The 24,311-nt window shown below is 36.4% G+C and overlaps 1 protein-coding gene and 1 pseudogene across 6 annotated transcripts in view; both read left to right on the plus strand.

Annotated features, from left to right (window-relative positions):
• The window catches only part of SDK1 (sidekick cell adhesion molecule 1), a 1,240,677-nt gene that overhangs the window by 1,103,114 nt on the left and 113,252 nt on the right, over positions 1-24,311 (plus strand). For all 6 annotated transcript variants that reach the window (XM_074200552.1, XM_074200555.1, XM_074200553.1 and 3 more), the window contains one exon: positions 1,934-2,004. In XM_074200552.1, coding sequence (XP_074056653.1) covers positions 1,934-2,004 — 71 coding nt within the window. The remainder of the gene's footprint in view (positions 1-1,933; positions 2,005-24,311) is intronic.
• On the plus strand, positions 3,087-11,629 carry LOC141499932 (alpha-enolase pseudogene; annotated as a pseudogene).

Consider the following 24,311-nt stretch of genomic DNA (forward strand, 5'->3'; position numbering starts at 1 on the left):
TTTCAGTTGATCTTCACAATAACCCTGTGAAGCAGGACTATTATTATCCCTATTTTATAAATGAAGGAACTAGAATTTAAAAAGTTTTAGTGACTTGCCCTGATTACTTGGCTAATAAGTGTCTGAGGCAGGTTTGGATTCAGCATGTGCTCTGTTCCCTATAGTGTGTGATTTCAAAGGGAGGCTCCCATATCAAAGAGAGATAACACTTCCTCCATCTTGCAGATTCTTGAAATCCCATTAAGAGCTGGACAGAAAGGGCTTTTGTTCCACCCTTAGAAATGAGGCTGAAACTACAAATAAGCCTGAGAGAGTGAGGGTAGTCTCACATATTCACATTCACATATACCAGGTGTGACTGTGATGAGAAAGGATTTTTGCTTTTAAATCTACTTTTCAGAACTGTGCATCCTTATATACCTGTAGATACTTAGGATTGTCTTCGAAATTCCTCTTCTCTCTGGATGTTCTGAGACACTTTCTATGAACATACTCAGCCCCATTGTCTGTGGACAGGTGCTTCAGTCTCCTGCTTAATGATGTGTGTAACCAAGCTATGCCTTGGGTGTCTGGTCCCTCTAGCTGCAGATTCACATTAATGGTAGCTGGTCATAGAGTCAGGAAGAATTTTTCTCTTTTGGTAGGCTATAAGAACCATAAAAAGATTTCATCCAACTTTCTCTTTATGTCTCTGTCTCTTTATCTTTCTGCCTGTTTTCCTGCCTGCCTGCCTATCTGTCTTTTTACCTGTCTCTCTTTCTCTGTCTCTCCTCTTTCCTCTCTATTTTGTTATCTCTTGGGTCAGGGAGGGGTGGTGGTAGGGTAGGGAATAGAGACAAGTTTCTCTCATCCCTTTCCTGGAAGTCCAAGGGAAAAATTAACCAAAGTGATGAATAATCTCAAAAAAGAGAGGTAGAGCCTTTCTACAGCCTACCAAGGATTCTGAGTGTGTGGAGGGGAGGCCAGTGCCTTCTTATTCTGTGGCCAATCATCTTAGATTCAACTCTTCCTGTTCTCCCTCAACCCTTTAGATATCAAGGGATTAATCTAGGGTTACTCATTCACACTTGTCTTTTAGCTAGATCAGATGCCAGCAAGGGGCCAATGAGCATGGAAGTGTCTTAATCTGCCCCTCTTCAAAATCTTTGAAATTTCCTTCAGAGGCAGCTTGTGAGCCAAACAAGAAAATTAGTTGAATTATTTTATGACAAAAACTGATTTCTTTGTTCTGATCATCTATCTTATCTCCTAGTCCTTTCTTTGAACAATTTTTAGTTGTCTCTAAAAATCCAATCCAATCCAATTCATAAACTCCAAAGTTGCTGGGAAAGGATTTAAAGGTCAAATTGACTCTTCTTGTTTTACAAATGAGGAAACCCAGAGAGGCTGAGTGGATTACCTAAAGTAACACTGGTGACCAAGAACTCTGATTCCCAGCACAGCAGCCCTATGTTCTAGGTTTTTAAGGCCATTCCCAAGCACTCCTAAATATGTTCTGAGCAATATTGCCTCCCAAAGGAATATCTTTTGAAAACCATATCCCTCATTTGGATGGATACATTCTGTTGGGTTTGTTTCTGAAGAAAAAATAGAGATCATATTCTCTTACACCTGAGCCTTAGAAATACTCAGTCTCCATTTCAGATAGTTTCCTAAGAGAAATCTGTGATAGAAGGCAAAAGAAGCCCAGAAGAATTCTTGGTGGGAAGAGGGACATAGAAAAAAAAATGTCTTGGAAAGGGGTGGACTATCCAAGGCCATCTTCACCTACTGACAGTTTTACTGAGAACTGACTCAGGCCATATCTAATTGCTATAGCCTCTGTTACTGCAATTTAAGGAAGCCTGGTATGGGAAATATTTAATGAAAGAAAAATGTACTATTAATATAATCATTCTTTTTGTTTGCTTCCTTCCTTCTTATGGATCTCTAGTTCCTGGAGAACCTCCAAGCTGTGTTTCAGTGACTCCCCACACCACTTCTTCTGTCCTGGTTCAATGGCAGGTAAGTTACACATATTTCATAAAACAGTCTCTCTTTCCTTCTCTCCTTCCCTCCTTCCTTCCTTCCTCCCTTCCTTCTTTCCCCCAACTTCTCTCCCTTCCTCCCTCCCTTCCTTCCTCCCTTCCTCCCTTCCTTCCTTCCTTCCTTCCTTCCTTCCTTCCTTCCTTCCTTCCTTCCTTCCTTCTCCCCTTCCTCCCTCACTCTCTTTCCTTCCTTCCTTTTTTCCTTCATTTCTTCCTTCCTTCTTTCCTTCCATCTATCCACCCTCCTGTGTATTGAGAGCTGGATGTGGTGCACATGCCTGTAGTTCCTGAGCTGCCTAGACTGAGACTGGTGGATCACTTGAATTCAAATCTGAGCTATGGTAGGATTAAAAATGAGCATGTGTCCACAATATCTGGTACAAATATTACAAGCTTCCAGGAGCAGAGGCTGTTAATCTGTTTAAGGAGGGATGAACTGGTCCAGGTTGGAAAACCATAGGTTAAAACTTCTGCCCATCTAATTGGCCTCTGGCCCGTGGGTAACCAGTATATTTCCAGCCTGATTGTCAGAGTACGACCCAGTCTCTAAAAAAACCCAAACAAACAAACAAAAATAACCAATTCCAAGTGTTTATTGAATATTTATGGTGAATTGATGCTGTACTGCATTAAGTGCTGCTGAGGAGAGATAAAACCTTGGGATACAATCCCCAGCTGTGGTTTCCTCTTCTAGATCAGAAGCATAGAGCAGGTTAATCATAATCAGTCTAGAAAAAGAGATAAAACAGAGACATAGAAAAGCTATTATCCAGGCAGGTCAGGGTATAGTAATTATCATTTGTTTGGTATCAACAAAGCACAACTTCCAAGCAGTGAGAGATGGCTTCCAGTTGGTGGAAGAAATACTTGTTGAGTATTGAGTATAGAAAGGTGGGTAGTATTTTGGTTAAAGGAAGGACAAGAAGAAGAATTGGTACAAGTAAAAGTACAGAGTTGGGGAAAGATCAAGACATATTCAGGAGAGACAAGTACATGTTGTGAAGGGTTTAGATGTAGATTTTCTAATACTACCTTGATTTCCTATGGTGCAAGAAGCAGGTGTGAAGCCATGCATGAAAAAGACATGAATCCCCTCCCCCCTCCCAACCTTACTCACCTCCATACAACCCCTACTTCCCTTTTGCATTCTGATGATTGAAATATATTTTTGGTCTCTTCCATGTCACATTACTGCATTTTATAAGAAATGTGAATTAGGAAGGAATTTACAGGAACCCTGCAGATAGCAATCTGGTGTTTTTATAGCACCTACCATCTAAAAGTCTCCATCCTCTTAGCTGGAGTTCTTAACATCTTCTGGATCAGAGGCCCCCAGCAGGTTAATCACAACCAAATGGCCGATAATGAAACTTGATATGTTAAATCAGTGAGTTCCTTAGCTCAGACTGCCATTTCATGGGGGCCCCAGCCAAGCTTTACCTTACTCTCAACTTAACTCTCTCTGTGGATTCCACCATCTGGCCCATATATAGAATCCCTCCTGTCTTCCAGTTTTTCTTTCTATGTTTTCTTTCTCTATTAGAATGTCAGATCCTTGAAGGTAGGGACTGTCTTTTGGTTTTTACTTTTTATTCCTATTGTGTAACACAATGATTGCCAACTTAGTGTATAATAATTTCCTGCATTTAAATCAGCCTGTGTTCTAGAGTGGCTATGCATACGAAGAAGGTCTCTCTCAGTCTCTCTCTCTTTCTCTCTCCCTTCTAAAACCACTCTGCCCTTTCACATTCCTTCAGGTATTTCCATTGAAACATCATGTGAATGGAATGGAAGTTATTGCTTTGGCCCAGAAACTCATCATTTCTGAAAAGCACTCTTAGCTACAAGAAAGATTGGAGATCCCTATAATATTACTAATATTAGATTATCTTACATAACAATGATCTCCTCTAGGGTTTTCTTAAAGGCTGTAGTGAAGAGTAGGCCTCAGCTTTATCTGCATGTTATCTTCATAATATTATTGAGGATCATACAGTCTATTCATTCTCAAGCAATTTTCAAGTAAAGGTTCTATTATGGCTGCTTACCTCTGAGTCCCCCCCCACCAAGTCCCATTAATCTATTAATTGTCATTTTCCTAACTCCATACCCTAGAAGGGTATATAGAGGGTATTTGTCAAACACAGAAGGAAAATACCCAAAGCAAGTAGAGTTTATTTTTTTTAGAAGGATGTGGCAGGATTCCTCAAATTTCTAAAGATTAAAAACCAGCTTAATTACTATAATTATTATTCTCTCTCTCTCTCCTAACCTTCAATGTACATCTCCAACTGCCTATTAAACATTTCAAATTTAATGACCCCAACATATCTTAAATGCAACATATCTAAAAACTGAACTCATTCTCTTCCTGCTCACCCACTAAAAGCTCCCTACTTCTGAACTTCCCTATTTCTGTCATGGGTACTACCGTCTTCCTAGTATTATCCTCAGGTTCTCAGCCTAGGTGTTATCCTTATCTCACTCTCTCACCTCATGTATCTAATCCTTTGCCAAATCTTATTGATTTTCCCCTCAGAACATCTCTTGTGTATGCCCCCTTCTCTCCTCTGACACTACCACCAGCCTGGTGTAAACCCTCATCATCACACACCTGGACTTTTTCCATAGTCTGCCAGTTGGTCTCTCTGCCAGAGTCTCCCCACTCCAGTCCATTCTTCATTCAGTTCTCAAATTGATCTTCCTCAAGTTTAGAACTAACCATATCATCCCTTGTTCAGTGAACTCCAGTGGCTCCCTTACATCTCAAGGGTCAAATATAAGATCCTCTGGCATCAAAGCCCTTCACAACCTGAACTCCTTCTACCTCACCAATCTTCTTAAAACTTAGTCTAGCCCTCGGCCTCTCTCCTCTGATTCCCGTGGAGCCAGCCCCGACCAGAAATTCAGCATGTCGATTTTGAAGATCATTGCAAGAGAGATCTTTGACTCTCATGGAAACCCCACCATTGAAGTTGATCTCTACACTTCAAAAGGTCTCTTCAGAGCTGCTGTGCCCAGTGGGGCTTCTACTGGCATCCATGAAGCCCTGGAGCTCCGAGACAATGATAAGACTTGATATATGGGGAAAGGTGTCTCAAAAGCAGTTGAGCACATCAATAAAATTATTGCCCTGACCTTGATTAGCAAGATAACTGAATGTTGTGGAGCAGGAGAAGAGTGACAAATTGATGATAGAGATGGCTGGTTCTGAGAATAAATCTAAATTTGGAGCAAATGCTATATTGGGAGTGTCTCTGGCTGTTTGTAAGGCTGGGGCTGCAGAGAAAGGTGTCTCCTTGTTCTGCCATATTGCTGATCTTGCAGGCAATGAAGAAGTCATCCTGTCAGTTCCAGCTTTCGATGTGATCAATGGTGGCTCCCATGCTGGTAACAAGCTAGCAATGCAAGAGTTCATGATCCTCCCTGTTGGAGCATCAAACTTCAAGGAGGCCATGCACATTGGAGCTGAGGTCTACCACAACCTGAAGAATGTGATTAAGAAGAAATATGGACAGAATGCCACCAATGTAGGAGATGAAGGTGGCTTTGCTCCTAACATCCTGGAGAATAAAGAAGCTCTTGAGCTGCTGAAGGAAGTGATTGGCAAGGCTGGCTATACTGACAAGGTTGTAATTGGCATGGATGTTGCTGCCTCTGAATTCTTCTGGTCTGGGAAATATGACTTGGACTTCAAGTCTCCTGATGATCCCAGCAGATACATCTCACCTGCTGAGCTTAGGGACCTTTACAAGAGCTTCATCTGGGACTATCCAGTGGTATCTATTGAAGATCCCTTTGACCAGGATGATTGGGAAGCTTGGAAGAATTTTACTGAAACTGCAGGCATCCAGGTTGTAGAGGATGATCTCACAGTGACCAATCCCAAGCGCATTGAAAAGGCTGTGAATGAGAAAGCTTGCAATTGCCTCCTGCTCAAAGTGAACCAGATTGGCTCCATGACCAAATCTCTCCAGGCGTGCAAGCTGGCCCAGTCCAATGGGTGGGGAGTAATGGTTTCCCATCATTCTGGAGAGACTGAAGATACCTTCATTGCAGACCTGGTGGTGGGTCTCTGCACTGGGCAGATCAAGACTGGGGCCCCCTGCCAATCTGAGTGTTTGGCCAAGTATAACCAAATTCTCAGAATTGAGGAAGAACTGGGCAGCAAGGCTAAATTTGCTGGAAGGAACTTCAGAAAACCTCTGGCCAAGTAAGCTCCATGACCATGAAGCCTCAGAGCCACCTCAGTAGAAGTCCTCCAAAGAATGGGCAGCACCAAGTAGTAGACCAGTTTTGTTTTGGGGATGGAGCCTCTGCTACATAAATCCACCCCGCTCTCTTCCACCTTTCTGTGTTCTCACTGCTTCTTCTGGTACCTGATCATTTGGTCCTTTTTTTGGAAGACCTCATCTTGTGACTGGGTAGAATGATCTGTTCTCACCCCCACCCCCAGTGTTGATGTGCAGAGTCATATACTTGTGATGCAGCCCCCCAACAAGCCCACGGGGCAGATCCTTTAGTGGCTTCTATGTGCAGAATAACAGTATTCAGTAATCCACTGGGGGAAAAAAACAGTCTACTCTATGTACTCTGTGATCTAGGAATATACAGGAATCTGACCTTCTGGTTGTTCCTGACTCAAGACTCTCCATTTCCTGGCTCCAGTCATTTTCACTGGCTGTTCTATATACTTGAAATACTTTCTGTCATCTCCACTTCCTGGCTTATTGGCTTCCTTCAAATCCCAGCTAAAATTCTATCTTCTATGAGAAAATCTAAGAGAAACATACCCCTTAAAGTTACTGACTTCTTCAGTGGATTATCTCCTATTTATTCTGTACATAGTTGTTTGCATGTTGTCTCCCTCATTAGCCTGTGAATCCTTGGATGGCAGGAATTGTCTCTTGCCTTTCTTTGTCTCTCAAGAACTCAACTGACTTATAGACAAAAGAATGAAGAAACCCATCACATATAGCACCCTGAATTTTCTTCCTCTATCAGAAAACTTAAGGTCCTGGGAAAAATGGAATGGGATAAAGAATAAAAAGAAGGGTATCATAGGAGCACAGCTTTTTAACTGGTAATCACTTCAGCAAGTGTGTAACTTTTAACACCCCTCAAGGATATTATATTCAAGCATCCTTTTTATATATAGGAACCTAATTCTATTTTTGAAGTTAAATTGACCTAAAAAAAGTAGCAATCAAATGAAGGATTAGTCTTTATTTAAAAATATTTTTATGTGTTTGTTTTTCCAGCAACATGCAATGATAGTTTTCAGCAGTCATTTTTTGGCATGGTTTTGAGTTTTACATTTTTCTCCCTCCCCCCTCCCCTCCCCTTCCCCCTGACAGAAAGCAATCTGATGTAGACTCTACACATGTAATTATGCTAAACATAGATCTATCTTAATCACATTGTGAAAGAAAAATCAAATCCAAACTAAAGAAAAAAATTGGAGAAAAAAAATGACATAATATATGACAACTTTTAAAAATTGACACTCATAAGCTCATCAACTCCACAATTCCCTCTCTGGATATTGATAGTATTTTCTATCATAAGTCTTTTAGAATTGTCTTTGATTATCATACTGCTGAAATGACAAATCCATCATAATTGATCAACACTCAATATTGTGATTAGCATAGATGATGTTCTTCTCTTCATTTCACTCATATCAGTTCATGAAAATCTTTCCAGGCTTTTCTGAAATCCTGTCACTCATAATTTCTTATAGAACAATAGTGTTCTATCAGATTCATATATCACAATTTCTTTAGTCATTCCTCAATTGATAGGCATCCTCTCAATTTGCCACCGTGAAAAGAGCTGCTATGAATATTTTTGTACATGTGGGTTTTTTACCCTTTATTGTGATGTCTTTGGGAAACAAATCCAGTAGTGATATTGCTGCTTCAAAGGATATGCAAAGTTTTATTGCCTTTTGGGTATAATTTCAAATTATTCACCAGAAAGGAGATCAGTTTACAACTCCACCAACAATGCATTGTGTCCCAGTTTCCCTACATCCCCACCAACATTGTTCATTTTCCTTTTCAGTCATATTGGCCAATGTGATAAGTGTGAGGTGGTACCTCAGATTTTCATATGCTTCTAGATAGCTTTAATTTCTTCATCTGAGAATTGTCTTTCCCTATCCTTTGACCATTTATCAATTGGGGAATGACTTGTTTTCTTACAAATTTGACTCAGTTCTCTATATATTTTAGAAATGAATTCTTTGTCAGAAACAGTTGTAAAAATTGTTTCCTAGTTTAATGCATTCCTTTTAATCTTAGTTGCAAAGGTTTTGTTTGCACAAAACCTTTTTAATTTAATGTAATCAAAATTATCCATTTTTGTCTTTTATAATGTTCTCTACCTCTTCTTTGGTCATAAATTCCTCCCCTTTCCATACATCTGGCAGGTGAACTATTTCAAATTCCCTAATGGGTTTATATTACATTTTTATGTCTAAATCCTGTATCCATTTCAACCTTATCTTGCTCTAGCATGTGAGATGTTGGTCTATGCCTAGTTTTTGTCATACTATTTTCCAGTTTTGCCAGCAATTTTTTATCAAAGAGTGAGAAGCTGGAATCTTTGGATTTAACAAACAGCAGATGAGTATAGTCATTTACTACTGTATGAAGAGTTAGTCTGGTATTCAAACAAAATAAATGCGATGAGACACTCTTGGCTATATGTTGAACAAACCCATGAAGTGGTGAGTGATCCCGCCAGAGGAGCTGGCATATGTGTCCATCATCTGTCCCCCTTTAGATCAGAGTAAAGTGAATTAATTGTAAGAAGGAAAAAAAAAGATGGTGGCAAATATGATATATTACAGAAATAAGTGCTTGTCAACTAAGTGGCAATTCATGAATAATTAAAAATGGAAGTAATTTACTTACTAAATGAGTGAAAAGAACAAAGAAAATATGTTTAAATATAGATCTGCATTCAAACTGGAATACTTCAAAAGTAAACTTCTTAAGCAATTTGTTTAAAAGTGCAAATGCAGTATGTAATTTAAATGATGCTGACCCATTTAAATATGGCTCCTCTTGTAACCAGATGACTTTAAATATTTGTGGTGAGATGATCAGTCTCTTCTTTAGAAGCCATTTGTATTTGAAATCTCAGATTTTAAAACTACATTATAAACAGTAGAACCATTATATTCAAGATGAGAATATCGCCACAATAGCTATTAATATTTTCATATCAATTACAGCATTTAATCCAACTATTCTTTAACTTCTGATGGATCATACAAACTTCACTCACATAGTCATTTTCCCACATGATAAAGGAGATTTCTCTATGTAGACTTTTTCTGTTCTTTGGTTAAATAGAAAATCTTTATATTCATATTATATTATTGTTAAGAGATGAGATAATACAAGATGAGATAAGATATTGTATAATATAATGTAATACAATCTAGAAACTAGATTCTTATTGAACAGACATGTGGAGCTGATGAAGTACCTTGAATAGTACCCTTAGAGAAGTTAATTCCTCAGGATATATATCTCTTCCATGGTGGGTAGCTAGATGGCATGGTGATTAACTAGAGGGCACAGTGGGTATAGCGCCAACCCTGAAGTCAGCAGGACATAAATTCAAATATGGTCTCAGACACTTACTAGCTGTGTGACCCTAGACAACCTTAACCCTGATTTCCTCGCATCTAGGACCATCTCTTGTCATCCTGATTCATATCTGGTCACTGGACCCAGATGACTAGAGGAGAAAGTAAGGCTGGTGACTTAGCACAGCACCCCCACTCAAATCCAGTTCACATGCTTGCCTGATGGCATGGTCTTTGTCAGAAAGACAAATGAAAAACAAATATCTCTGGTGGGACCCAGTGTCTCATTGAGGCCCCCCTTCCCTCTATTTCTGGCATCTCTTCTTCCCAAAAGAACTATCTTTGAATCTTTCCTTTTTTTTCTGATCTAACTCTAGAACCCCCCAAATGTGAGTAAAGATATCAATGCATCTATGAATACACTGATTGTTGCACCAGATCACAGGCCATCCATGCCTTCTTTTCTTAGCCACCTCTTGTCCAGGTCCTCCCTTAAGTCTTCCCTGGAGGAGATTCCCAGTATACTTGAAACCTTTCTCTAGATCCTTTAACATTCCAGAGCTACCAGTGAATCCTGGCCTTTTCTTCTAGAATGCCTATATCTCACTACCTGGCTATCTTACCATCTTTTTTGATCATACATTGCTTGGACAATTTCTTTTAGGCCTCTTCTTATTGTCACTATTGTCCTTTGGGTCAACTACAAAACTAATTCTTTGGAAATTATGCTACTTTGTGATTTGTAGTCATAAAGCAGCATTATCAGAAAGTCATTTGTATAAAGATTTTGGGGGGAGTATCTTAGGATGATTGAAAATGCTGTTCCCTTTCCTAACCTCATTCAATAAACAAATAGTTATTAAACTCCTTCTATTAAGCACCTAGCCTTGTGCTAGTCAGTGAAAAAATAAAAGTGAAACAGATGCTGCTTTCAAGGAGTTTATATTCTCTAGGAGAGACATATAATACAAATATGGCAGAACTTATAGAAAATAAATATAATACAAATTCAATATAGTTGGCATATGAGAACATTCTAACTACTTTGGTTCTGGATCTGGGTCATTGTTTATGTACCTGTCCAAGACATATATAGCAATGGATGAATTCAAGTGAACTGTCCATTCAGCTTCATGTCATAGTCTGGATGACATGCATGCTTTATCCATTTGTTTGTGAGTTGTTGTTGTTGTTGTTGTTTCCCTGTGTTCAAAGTTAGTCTGATTTCTTTTAAGTGGTCATAGAACCTTTTGAGAAGGTTTTGGAGTATTTGATGATTTAATGTAATGAGTATAGTATTATCAGCAAACAGGAACATATAGAAGATTCTTTTTATTCACAGAGGATCCCTCTTCCATTTATTTTCTGTTTAGAAAAATTTTCATGACAGAAAATCATTTAATAAATCTACGTCTCCTTATTTTCTGTTTGACATTGATAGAGGATCACTGAACAGTGGTTTCATTTATCATGAAATATTATATGATTCTGAAAATAACAGGCAGTATAAAATAGAGTACTAGTATAAAATGAGTACTAGGCTAAGAAGTCTTATTTCTGCCATTAATTAGCTATGTGACCTTGCACAACTTATTTAACCTTTTTGAGGCTTAATTACCACATTTGTAAAATGAGGGTATTGAATTAGATTGTCTCTAAGCTTCCTTCTAGTACTAATAGTTCAAAAGTCTTAGTGAAAAACCTTTAGGATCCAGAAAAAAATGGAATTTCAGGAACATGACAGATGATAATTTCAAAACATACTATTCTCAGTCCAATTCAATTTAACAAGTATTATTAATTACCTACTATGCTAGTTACTAGGGATAAAATAGCTAAACAGAAACAAAACTACAATCCTTATTCTTAAGGAACTTGTAACCTAATGTGAGATACACACACACACACACACACACACACAGACGCACATATGTAACTTGAAGTTAGAATATTATTAATTTCTGGGCCAATCTGGCCTCAGATACTTAATAATTACCTAGCTGGGGGGGGGGGGTGACAGCTAGGTGGCACAGTGGATAGAGCACTGGCCCTGGAGTCAGGAGTACCTGAGTTCAAATTCAGCCTCAGACACTTAATAATAATTACCTACCTGTGTGGCCTCGGGCAAGCCACTTAATCCCATTGCCTTGCAAAAAACCTAAAAAAAAAATAATAATTACCTAGGTGGGTGACCTTGGGCAAGTCACTTAGCCCCATTGCTTTGTAAAAACAAAAACAACAAAAAAGAATGTTATTACTTTCTCTGATAAGATATCATAGAGCCTTGAAAGATTTGATGAGGAAATTGTCACTTCAACTTGAAGAAGTCAGGGAATACTTCATGGAGGAAAAGGCACCTGCCTTGGTCTTGAAAAAAAATAGGTGTCAGTGTCAGAGAAAACATTTCTAAGCATAGCATACAATATGGGCAATGAATTAAACCTGGAAGAGGGTAGGAAATGGTTATAAGACAGAACGAATTCTGGTTTCACTGAAATATGAAGGAGAGAGGTGTGAAATAAAACAGTAAAGGTATGTTGGAGCCAGATTATAGAGAACCTGAAGACCAGATTAAGAAATTTTATTATATTTTGTAAATAATGGAGGTTATAACAGCTAGGTGTCAGTATTTATTTTACTTTTAATACAAGAAGGAAATTTGATTAGTCATAACATGAATTGTAGATTAAAAAGAAGAGGGCATGATGGTAAGGAGATCAGTTAAACTGTAGCCAAAGTCTAGGCTAGGGGTAATGAAGACTTGAACTAGAAAAGTGAAATTGGGAATAGAGAGGAGACAAAGGAAGGAGAAATTGTAAAAACAGAATCAACAGGGCTAGTCATCTTATTGTATGTAAAGGCAAAGGTAAAAAAGAGTCCAAGAAAATCAAGATTAAAAATCTAGGTGACTGGGAATGTGATAGTGCATTTGGCAAAAATAGGGAAGTTTGTTGGAGCAGCAGAATTAATTTGTAATGGAGATAATTGCATAATTTAATCATTGAAAAAGATTTCAGAGTACAAGGCACCTATGACCCAAAATACTCCCAACTGATAATCCAGTACCTCATTGAAGTTGTTCAGTGATGGGATACTGATTCTATTCAAAATCAACCCCAAATCAACTTTGGGGTAGGTTCAATTAATTGGAAGATATTCTTTTACTGCCCCTCTCTAACTTGTCATTGCTCCTTGACTGCCTTCTGGGGCAATCAATTAACAAGTAATTTTTTTTTAATTTTATTTTTTTTAGTTTTTTTTTTAGGTTTTTTGCTAGGCAAATGGGGTTAAGTGGCTTGCCCAAGACCACATAGCTAGGTAATTATTAAGTGTCTGAGACCGGATTTGAACCCAGGTACTCCTGACTCCAGGGCCGGTGCTTTATCCACTGTGCCACCTAGCCACCCCAACAAGTAATTATTAATTGCCTACTATACTCTAGGTGCTGGGAATTCAGAGACAAAAATGAAAGATTTTCTTTTCTCATGGATTTTACATTTTATTAGAAGAAATTTATATATACATATACGTATACACACACACACACACACACATACACACACACACACACACACACACACACACACACATATATATAATTTATATGCATATGCAGAATAAATACATGATAGTTTAAGGAGGGAGGGCCTTGTCAGGAATCAAGAGAGAGGGGCAGCTAGGTGCAGTGGATAGAGCACCGGCCCTGGAGTCAGGAGTACCTGAGTTCACATCCGGTCTCAGACAGTTAATAATTCCCTAGCTGCATGACCTTGGGCAAGTCACTTAACCCCATTGCCTTAAATAAATAAAAAAAATTTAAAGGAATCAAGAGAAATTTCAGATAAGAAATGATGCTTAGTCAGGTCTTGAGGAAAAAAGGAATTCTGTGAGATAGAGTTTAGAAGGGAGAGCATCACTATCATGGGGAACAGCAAACGCAAAGGTGAAAAGTTGAAATATGAAAAGGTACTTGTAAGGAACAGGAAGAAGGTAAATTTAACTAATTGTAGTACAAGGGAGAGTAATACATGTGAAGACTGAAAATTATTAGAGCTGGGAAGTGAAGAGCTGAGTACAAAAGAACTTGAGTATTATTCTAGAGGTAATAGGGAATCTTTGGTGTTTATTGATAAAGGAATGATATTATTAGATCCCTTCTTTATGAAAATCACTCAACAGCTGTATGGAGGATATATTCAAAAGAAGAGTGATCTGAGTTAGAGACCTATTACACAGCTATTGCAATAGTTCAGATAAGAGATTATGAAGAGTTTAACAAAGGTGAGATCTGTGTCATTCTTAAAATGTAGTTCTCATTACCTATTGGAAATGACTGGACAAAGTGTTATATTTTACTGAAATGTAATATTATTGTTCATTAAGAAATTTCAAATATGATAAATTGAGAGACACATGGGAAATTTGTATAAATTAATTTATAGTGAACTAAACAGAACCAGAAGAAGTACACTGTGTCCCAAAAATCTTAATGTAATAAAACCTTGCATTTTTTGATGCTTTAAAATTTTATATGACTTCTGAAATGTCATCTATTTTATCATCACAATAACCCTAGGAATTAGGTGCTATTTTATTATTCACACTTTACAGATAAGGTAACTAAGGCAGGTAGAGCATATTTGATTTCTCTGGATCAAGTAGTTAGTTACTGAACCTGGAATTAATCTCAGATCTTCTTTGCTCCTGGTTCAGTGTTCTATTTATTGCACCATTTAGCTCCTTGTTTTAAGCATTAATAGCTTAAAACTGTAGCAAGAGTTTTGGGATATCTTGTATACACAATGACTACAAGAGCATAAATGAAAAGAATATTAAATGTAAGCCTCACTCTGACTAATTACAATAACCAACCTCAATCTTGGAGAACAGAGAATGAACCACATATCTCTTTCAGCAAAGAGGGAGGATGCTACAAGGGCAGCATGTTGCATGCATCTGTATCAGTTGCTGTCTCAGTTGCTCATTGCTGTTGCTTGTATGACAAGGGAAGGTTTGATTCTGATAGTAGGGATAAAATGACTATCATATAAAAACAAAGGGCATTAATAAAGCTTACTTTTGTTGGGAGGAGACTCAGAATTAAACAGTTCTTTATATGGAGCTTGACTTGGACACAGTATAGTGAAGTATTTTCTTCTTCATTCTGCTCACTATGTTTCCTTTAATGTAGTCTACAATATATTGCAATAGCCTTATTGGCTCACTAATGACTCATGTTGAATTTGGAGTCCACTAAAAATGACAGATCTTTTCATCTTGAACTAGCCATAAGCACTTATGTATTTGATTTTTTTTAACTCAAGCATAGAACTTTACACCTATTGTCATATTTTTTTCCAAACTCAATAAAGTTCATTTCAAGAATGTCAAAGTATAGGGTGGCTAGGTGGTACAGTAGATAGAGCACCAGTCCTGGAGTCAGGAGTACCTGAGTTCAAATCCGGCCTCAGACATTTAATAATTACCTAGCTATGTGATCTTGCGCAAGCCACTTAACTCCATTTGCCTTGCAAAAAACCTAAAAAGAAATGTCAAAGTAATCTTGGCTCTTGATAAAGTTTGGATTATCACTATTTTGTGTCATCTACAGATTTGAAAAGCATGCTTTCTCTAGTTTCATCCAAATCATTGATTAAAATGTTGAATAGCACAAGACAAAGCACAGTTTCCCAAGGGACATACCCTCTAAAAACTTCTGTCAACATAGAAAAAAATCCTTGGTGGCTATTTTTGGATCTGGTCTTTCAAGAAATGTACAAGATACTATACAGTATATCTGCTTATATAATATTATAGCCTATATCACAACTCTCTTTTCTTTTTCACATGAATAGAATGATTTTATTAAAAATATTATTGAAATTTAAGGATACTAGGTCTGTAGCATTCCCCTGGTCTATGAACTAGTTACTCTGTATGAAAAGTAAATGAGGTTAATTTAGCATTACCTGTTTTTGATAAAGTCATGTTTGTTTTGAGTGATCAGTGCTTTATCCTCTTAATGAGTTATAGAATTTTTCCAGAAATAGAAATCAAATTTACTGAATTATAATTTGCATATTCTACCTTTTTGGGGGCCTTTTTTATTTTTTGAAAGTTGGTAAACAGCTGTTTTTCTCCAGTCTTGTGGCACCTTTCCCATTTTTTAATATCTTTCAAAGTTAACTGACAATGAATTAATAATATTCTTTGCCAGTTCTGTCAGTACTCTAATATTTAGTTTGTCCAGGACTGATACTGTGATCTAATTGAATACAGCTTGATGATGTCTTGCCATTTCTTCATTTATCTTGTGTTTCCACTGCCAGCTAAGCATTTGGTTATATTCTTCCGTATTTAAATATCTGTTTTTCTCAGAAAGAGTAAACAGAAACAAAGTAAGAGTTGAGTGTTCATTTGTCAATGAAATCCACATCCAGCAGCTGCCTCTTTTCCTCCTCACTGGACTAATTTCATTCTTGAGAACTTCCCATGCTTCTTAGGCCAACTTTCCCTGCAAAATAATGAGCCACTGGCTCCTTCCTTTCTCTGTACCATTTGAAGCTCCCCACCTTGAAAAAATAATCTTGACTGAAGGTCAGATTACTCTTAGCTTTCTTTTTCCCAATAATAAATTCTATGATGGAGTGACCACTTAGCTTCAAAATACCTATTGTTTCTATCTCATCATCCATACTGCTTTTAATCCAGATTGATTCCAGAAGAACAATTCTCCTTGCCACAACCTGTTTCCTCAAGGATGAAATTATTCAAGCAAGTCTCAAATTTATCAGCATTCCACTTTTGGCAGAGAATTCCAGAAAATGTCCATAGACTTGAAGTCTTCTATCATTACAAGTTCAAGCTCTGTGGTAGACAAAGAATCTATTTCCCAAGCTCCACTCTAAATTTTTCTTCTAAGTATTCTAAAGTGGACTCCTAAGAAAATGTTACGTCTACTTCTCCTTCCATTGATCCTCAATCAAAAGGTGTCCACCATGATCTACCTACCTTGGGTTCATATCTATCTATTGATCTATTTTTTAATATACAAGTCTGTATATATTCTATTCTTTTGTTAGATCCTTCCAGAGCCATTTTCTAGTTATGAATCCCTCCCTGGCAAATTGTAGTAATTCCTATAAGATAAAAATTTGTCTCCTCATATTAAGATTTCTTGTTAACTCAATTTGTTGTCCATACTTTGTGCAATTATATCTAGACAGTTCTCTTCTGCTAGGCTTTATGCAGTTGATGTGTTCAGTTTGAATATGTTGAGTTTGTGTTCTTGGCAGGACATCCATGTGGAATTGTCCATCAGGAAGTTGAAAATGGAGAACTAAAACTCAAAGGATAGGCTAGAGTTGAATCTGACAGTCATTTTCAGCTGGTGATAGCCATTTTTATAGAGTAGTGTGGAAAGGATCCAGGTTAGAAAGAGTTGAGGAATGAGTAGTTGAGGATAAGGTAATTCCCTACTTACACAACTGACCTTGTATGAAATTAAGCATGAGGTTTAGTCTCTCTTCAACTTAGCCCCAAAAAATTTATCAATAAAAGTACCGGAAGACTGTTTGTTATGATTCTGTTTCACCTAGGCTTAGGCCCCTTCCCCCTGGGGAGGTCTACATTGTGTGAGGTAGTAGTATAATACCAGATATGAAATTAAAGATTTTTTGTATGCTTATTAGGAATATTTGCTGGCTTTCTTTATATAAGAAATTCTATTCTAAAGGATCTGTTTTTCATGTGTTTTCAGTTTTGCTTATTTTTTTTGCTTATTTTTATTCTCTGTGTTATACACAGAGGGATTAACTGTAAAAAATTCATTCTAGATAAAAAAATTTAAATTCATCAGACTTAAACAGAAATTACCTGGTTTATATTTCATAATTTTTGGTTGTATATAAATCCCTGGACCATAGGCTAGATTTCCTATATTTTGCAATCTATTTAATTTACTTTCTTGCTTCTTTATCTCCACTCAATGGATGTTCCCTTGCCTAGAATGTCTTCCTCATAACTCAGTATTCTACAGTATGAAGACTGACAGAATACCTTCCTTTTTTTGCCAATCTGAGATCTTCAAAGTTTAGTTCAAGTCTCATGTCATACATGAAGCTTTCCTGACAGCCTTCATCAACCGCTTCCAATAGGAACTGCTATCATCTACACCAGTGATTTGCCAATTAGTCCTTATAGCCTTTAAAGGCCAATTTCTTTTTTATTTTTTAGAACATGTTTCCCAATTACAGTATGAGTTCTTTGAAGGTGACTTCTATGTCTTATGCTTTTCTTTATCCACAGTGCAAAGTATACTGTTCCATACTTTAGTACCATTGAGGAAGAAGAAGAGGGGAAAAAAGGAGAAAGAGGAATCAAATGAGGAGGTGGAGGAGGAGGAGAATTAGGCAAATGGAACAAGTAGAGGAAAATAGAGGTTTCAGGTGAAAGAAAAGACAACCATTTGTTATCTTAGGGGACCCCAAAGGTCATCTAGTCTAACACCTACCTATGTTTACAAGTATCATTATTTATTTACATTTACAGTTACTACAGTTAAAAATACTTAGACCATAGATACTACAATTAGAAATACTTAGACTTCTATATTATTCATATATAAAAGAAAAACTACTAAATTGTTTCTTACTTATAATACTGAGAAGAGACCTCACTCCTCTGTTACTTTTATAAACAACAACAATGATCAAATGAGCCTATTATCTTTGCATAACAAAAGCAGTCATCTCAAATATGAGTTTAAGCAAAGAGATTTCAGTAGCTACATCAATTTGCTCCAGAATATATATCCATTATTTAACATAATTTAATATTCTACAGTATGAAGACTGATAGAAAAACATAGAGCACATTTTGATTGTTCAAAATTCTGTGGTAACTCCATACCATATTCAACAAATGCTCAATTATTTTTATTAATTAAAATGTAACTTAAAAGATTGGTTTGTGAAATCATATGATGTACTATCACATTTGGATAACTTTTATCAACTTGTATTTTGGATAATCTATGCTACTACTTCAATTTTTTAGCATAGAGCATTGAGAAATTCATAAAATTATAGAATCTTAGAGAAGGAAAAGAACCCCAAAGGAGAAACTTGAGATTTTGAAAATTATATAGTTTGGCTAAGAAGCACAATTAATAGGAAACCATATATAGAATACCAGTATCCTTACTCCTAGAAGTTTTTCCAAAGTACCAAGCTGCCTTGTACTAACTGTGCCTTCTCTTAAAACCATCAAAAAGATCATCAGTTATAATCTATCCTCATTGATACATATGTTTAATGATTATTAGTCAACTGCCAAATGGAAAACAGGTTCAAGTGATTTATCCAATGATATATCACAGTAATTAGTCTAGCCAAGTTAAGAGATTGTCTCAATCCATTTTCTAAGCAATATTTACTCAACCGCATTAACAATTCCAATATCTTTCATATGAGGCCCAATCCTCAAATGATATATAAGACCAATATGATTCAGAAGAGATTGCTATACTCTTTCCCAGAAAACAGGATTTCAGTTCCACTTCTACCATTTATTATCTCTGTGATCTCATGCAAGTATTTTAATTTCCCTGAACCTCAGTTTTCTTATTTGCAAGAATTATTAGTTATATTTCCTTCCTCATACCATTGTTACAGGGATCAATTGAGATAATGTATGTGAAAGGTCTTTATATTCATAAAATGGCATGTGGATATGAACTATTAACTCTAGTTTTTGTTAAAGATGCTTTTTTCATTAGAAGGGCTTTGAAGATCATTTACTACCACTCCAAATCTTGTCTACAGCATTACTGACAACTGGTCATATATGCTACCCTGGAAAATTCCCACTAATGGAGAATTCACTACCCCTGGAGGCAGCCCATTCCTTTTATGAATACTCTGATTGTTAGGGTGTTGGTCCTTACTTCCAATAAAATTTCCTTGTAATTCCACCTGTTATTCTTCACTCTGCTTTCTGATTTCAATTAAACAGGGTAAAGTCCTCTTCCACAGGACAATCACTCAGACACTTGAGTCTTCTCTTTTTCAGGTTAAATTTATTCTGTTCTTTACAGTAGAAAGAAAACCAACTCTTGAGTCAGTGGATCTGGATGCAAATTCCATCTCTCATATTTACTCTGTTTGACTCTAGACAATTCAATTAGTTATTCTGGGTCCTAGTTTTCTCACTGGTAGAATGAGAGTATTATATCACATTGCATCTGAGGTCCTTTTTAGTGCTGGAACTGTGATCCTCTGAACCAATCCTAATGTACCATAATTATGAGTCCCTTCACCATGCTGGTCATCCTTCTTTGGACATGATCCATCTTGTTTATATCTCTTCTGTAATGTGGTACCCAGAAGAAGATATGATAATCCAGATGGCATAGGACCAAAGTACCTTGGCATTATCACATCTTCAATCTGGAAAGTATTCCTTTCACTGCAAACTAAAATAAAATTATCTTTTATAACTGGTATTTCATAGGATGAGTCATATAGAATTTATACTCCACTGAGACCTTCAGATCCTTTTTTTTCCCCTTGAACTGCCTTTTTTAACTGTCTCTCTAATTCTATACTTGTGCAGTTGGTTTTCTGAGTCTGAGTTTAAAATGTTTGCTTTATCTTATTAAATGTACTTGTATTATCTTCATCCAACCATTTTAAGCTATGGTGATATTTTTTGTTTTCTGATTATGTCTTTCAAATTGTTAGTTAAGCACCCCATCTTTGTGTCATTCAAAAATTTGCTAAGCATGTTATCTATATTTTTAGCAGGAAAGCCTGAGTAAAATCCAGCCTTAGACACTGACTAGCTGTGTGACTCTGGGTAAGTCACTAACCCTGTTTGCCTTAGTTTCCTCTTCTATAAAATGAATTGGAGAAGGAAATGGCAAACCATTTCATTGTCTTTGCCAAGAAAATTATAAATGTGATCATGAAGAATTTGACAAGTCTGAAAAGACTGAACAACAACATACTTTTACCTAAGTCACTAATATAAATGAGGAGCAGAATAAAGCGAAAGGCACTCAAGATTACCTTCTATCCCCATACCATAACTATAGCCTGACTGTCATTGAATCTGGTTATTCAACCAGTTCCAAAGTCAAATAAATACACTATCACCTAGCTTACATTTCTCCCCTTTGTTAATAAGTACACTGTGAGAGATTTTGTAAAATGTATAAAATGCCATGTTAAAATATAAATATGCTGTGACTATGACATTCCCCTTATCTAGTTTAGCAAATGTATCAGAAAAGAAAATGAGGTTAGGCTGGCATGACTTTATCCTTTTTTTTTTTTTTAGGATTTTGCAAGGCAAATGGGGTTAAGTGGCTTGCCCAAGGCCACACAGCTAGGTAATTATTAAGTGTCTGAATCTGGATTTGAACTCAGGTCCTCCTGACTCCAGGGCTGGTGTTCAATCCACTGCACCACCTAGCCACCCCGATTTTATTCTTGATTAACCCATGCTGGCTCATAGTGATTCCTATTCTCTTCTATTGTTCACAAACTGCTCCTTCACTATTATAATTGAGAATTTTGTTTACTAGCCTATAATTTTTGTTTTTGTTTTAATCTTCCATGTTAAAATCTTTCCTTTTTAAAAACTAGAATATTTACCTATATCTCATTTCATCTATATCTTTTCCTATTCTCTATGAATTGTTAGAGATCTGATAGTAACTCAGTGAGCACAACTTCCCTAGTACTGATGAATGATTGATCTAAACCTGAAAACAGGCTTATTGGGAGCATTAAGTGCCTTCTTACCATATCTTCACTTATCTTATGCTTCTGTTTTCTGTTAACCATTTTAATTCTGTGTTCTCCTAGCAGAAGATCAATCAGCAAAATAGAAACTGAATTATTCTGTCATCTTGTTATCCATCATCATCTCATTTTGACATCTCTCCTCTCCTTATCTTACAAAGAGGGGTCCCATGTAACATTTGTTACTTGTTTTACAACACTGAAAATATCCACTTGAGCATACACTTTCAAATATCCTTTTCAATACAGTAAAAATTGATCAGCATACTCTCTTACATATAGGGTATTGTTGCTTTGTACCTAATAAAAAGTATGCACATTTCTCTATCATACCTGTAAAGTCTGTTGGGGCACAGTACTCCATAACACTATTAGCAATATCCTGATTCCTCTGGGATCACCTTTCCTTTAATTTTCAGCATCAGGATTTGTGTGAGATGAATTATCATAATTTTTTCTGGGCTGCTCTGCTGTGGAAATAGCAATTTATCCTCACAAAAGGCATTTTAGTCCAAATATCCTGTAAAGTCTATTCCTTCCTACAGTGAAGTGAATCACTTCACAGGAAAAAAAAAAATCAGTGTCATCACTTCTTGGGCTTCTAAGTCTATGTTGAGGAAATTGTGAGGGCTTCCTGAAGACTTTTTCTGCAGAGGCTTACTACTAAGCTGTGGTATATGTAATCTGGAACAAGGAAAGAGTTTTGAAGATGAATCCTTGAGTCCATCTATTACTTAAGAGACCTAATTTCAAATCCTTGAACTTCCCAGTCTCCCTTTTCGTGCTTCTACCACATCAAGTTAGATCAGATGCCAATGAGTTGGTTATTAATACTGTGTAGGTTTACACATAGTTTTGGGAGAATTTTCACTCCACCTAGCCCCCTGGCTTAGGCCAGGACAAACATTTCTTTGGTTGAAGCCTTTATTAAGAGAAAGGAATTTATGATGAAGTGACACCAGCAATTAGTATATGATAAAACTCCTAAGATTCTCACAGCAAAAATCTGTGTATTTTTGTTGATGTTCTGTCATGTCCAAATCTGTGATCCTATTTGAGGTATTCTTGGCAAAGATATTGGAGTAGTTTGTCATTTCCTTCTCCAGTTTATTTTGCTGATGAGAAAATAGAGGCAAACATGGATCACCCAGATTGTGTTTGAGTTCAGATCTTCCTAACTTTAGGTCCAGTGCTCTATTCACTAGACCATCTTGCTGCTCAATGTATTTTTTTTAGTTGTTTTCAGTTCTTAACATTGATAAAGATTTGTCACCTTTTAAAAATGTTATTTCAAACAAAATGATCTGTCAGGCACACTATCTCAGAATAAATAACCTTATATACTAAAGATCATTGATTTGGAGCAGGCAGACCTGGATTGGAATTCCAGCTCTGTCACTTAAAACTTGTGTGACCTTATTTTCTCATGTGCACAATGAAAAAGTTAGACTCGGACAACAGTGTCAAACAAATAGAAACAGCAATCACTAATCTATAATGAGACTCCCAGTAAGCCATGTATTAATTTATTTTTAAAATGTAACATTTCCATGTTTTATTATATATCTCACTCCAGCTTTATGGGCTGCCCAGACCTCCTGTGTGACACATCTGATGTAAAAGATCTTAAGGTTGAACTTTAAGACAGAACCTATGATATATGTATATTCATAGATCTGAATCAGAATCTCATAGAGACTGAAACTGTTACTGAAGGTACAATGCATTGAGTTCAATGGTCATTTACCTGACCATGAAAAACAAGTTTCATTTCTGGTTAAATCCATTGATTTTAGACCTGGCATGGCCCAAACTCACCCCTAATTCTAAGGTCTATGTAATTCCTTGAGCACATTGATTTTTTTTTTTGATATAGTATTTCTTAGAGATATCTGGGATCTACCAGACACTGACTCAAAATTCCAGAAGCTCCCTTAGCTTGACTGACATTTAAGGTCTATATAATCCCACTCTGATCTTGTCTTTCATTATTTCTCTACATATATCTCATGTTCTACCTACAACTGGTCTATTAATTTTACCTAGAATTTTCCTACTTCCATTTACTTTACACACTTCCACATTCATTACTACCATTCAAAATTCCCCTCATTTCTCCTCATGAGACATTCCACATCACTAAGATAAAAGTGGTCTCTCTATTCTTCATAATCTCTGGACCCAGCATGATTTTATAGAAATAGTGTTGGATTTTAGACTCTGGGCAAGTTACTTAACCATCTCTGTGCCTCAGTTTTTGTATGTAAAATAGGAATAATAATAGCAACTACTTTTCAGGGTTGTGGTGAAGATAAAATGAATTAATATTTGTAAAGCAGGTTGTAAACTTTAAAAGCACTAGATAAACATTAATTGTTGTTATTCAATCACTTTTGACAAATTAGTCATGTCTCTACTCTGCTAAGATATTATGGACCTTCATTTTTATCAGCAATCTTAGGAACTTGTGATAGAGTAGATCTTAGAGATCACCTAGTCTAGTCTTCTTTTTTTAAGTTTTATTGAAGTGTTTTGTATTTTATATTACAATAATTACAAATCATTCCCACTTCGTGAAAATTCTCTTATAGCAAAGTAAAAATAATGATATGACTTCATCTAAAAGTGTGTGCAACATTTCACATTTGTAGTATTTTTAAAAATCAAAAGAAATCTATTTTCTTTGCCTCCAATCTCTAACTTTAAAAAAAGAAAAGAAAAAATTCTTATAACACATATACGTAATCAAACAAAACAAATTCCATCAATGATTGTGTGTGTATATAATACATTCACATACACAGGTCTGTATATAATATATATATATATATATATATATATATATAGTCACACAAGTGACTATAGATATGTGTA

The sequence above is a fragment of the Macrotis lagotis genome, chromosome X (assembly GCF_037893015.1).
Source record: "Macrotis lagotis isolate mMagLag1 chromosome X, bilby.v1.9.chrom.fasta, whole genome shotgun sequence".
NCBI lineage: Eukaryota > Metazoa > Chordata > Mammalia > Peramelemorphia > Peramelidae > Macrotis > Macrotis lagotis.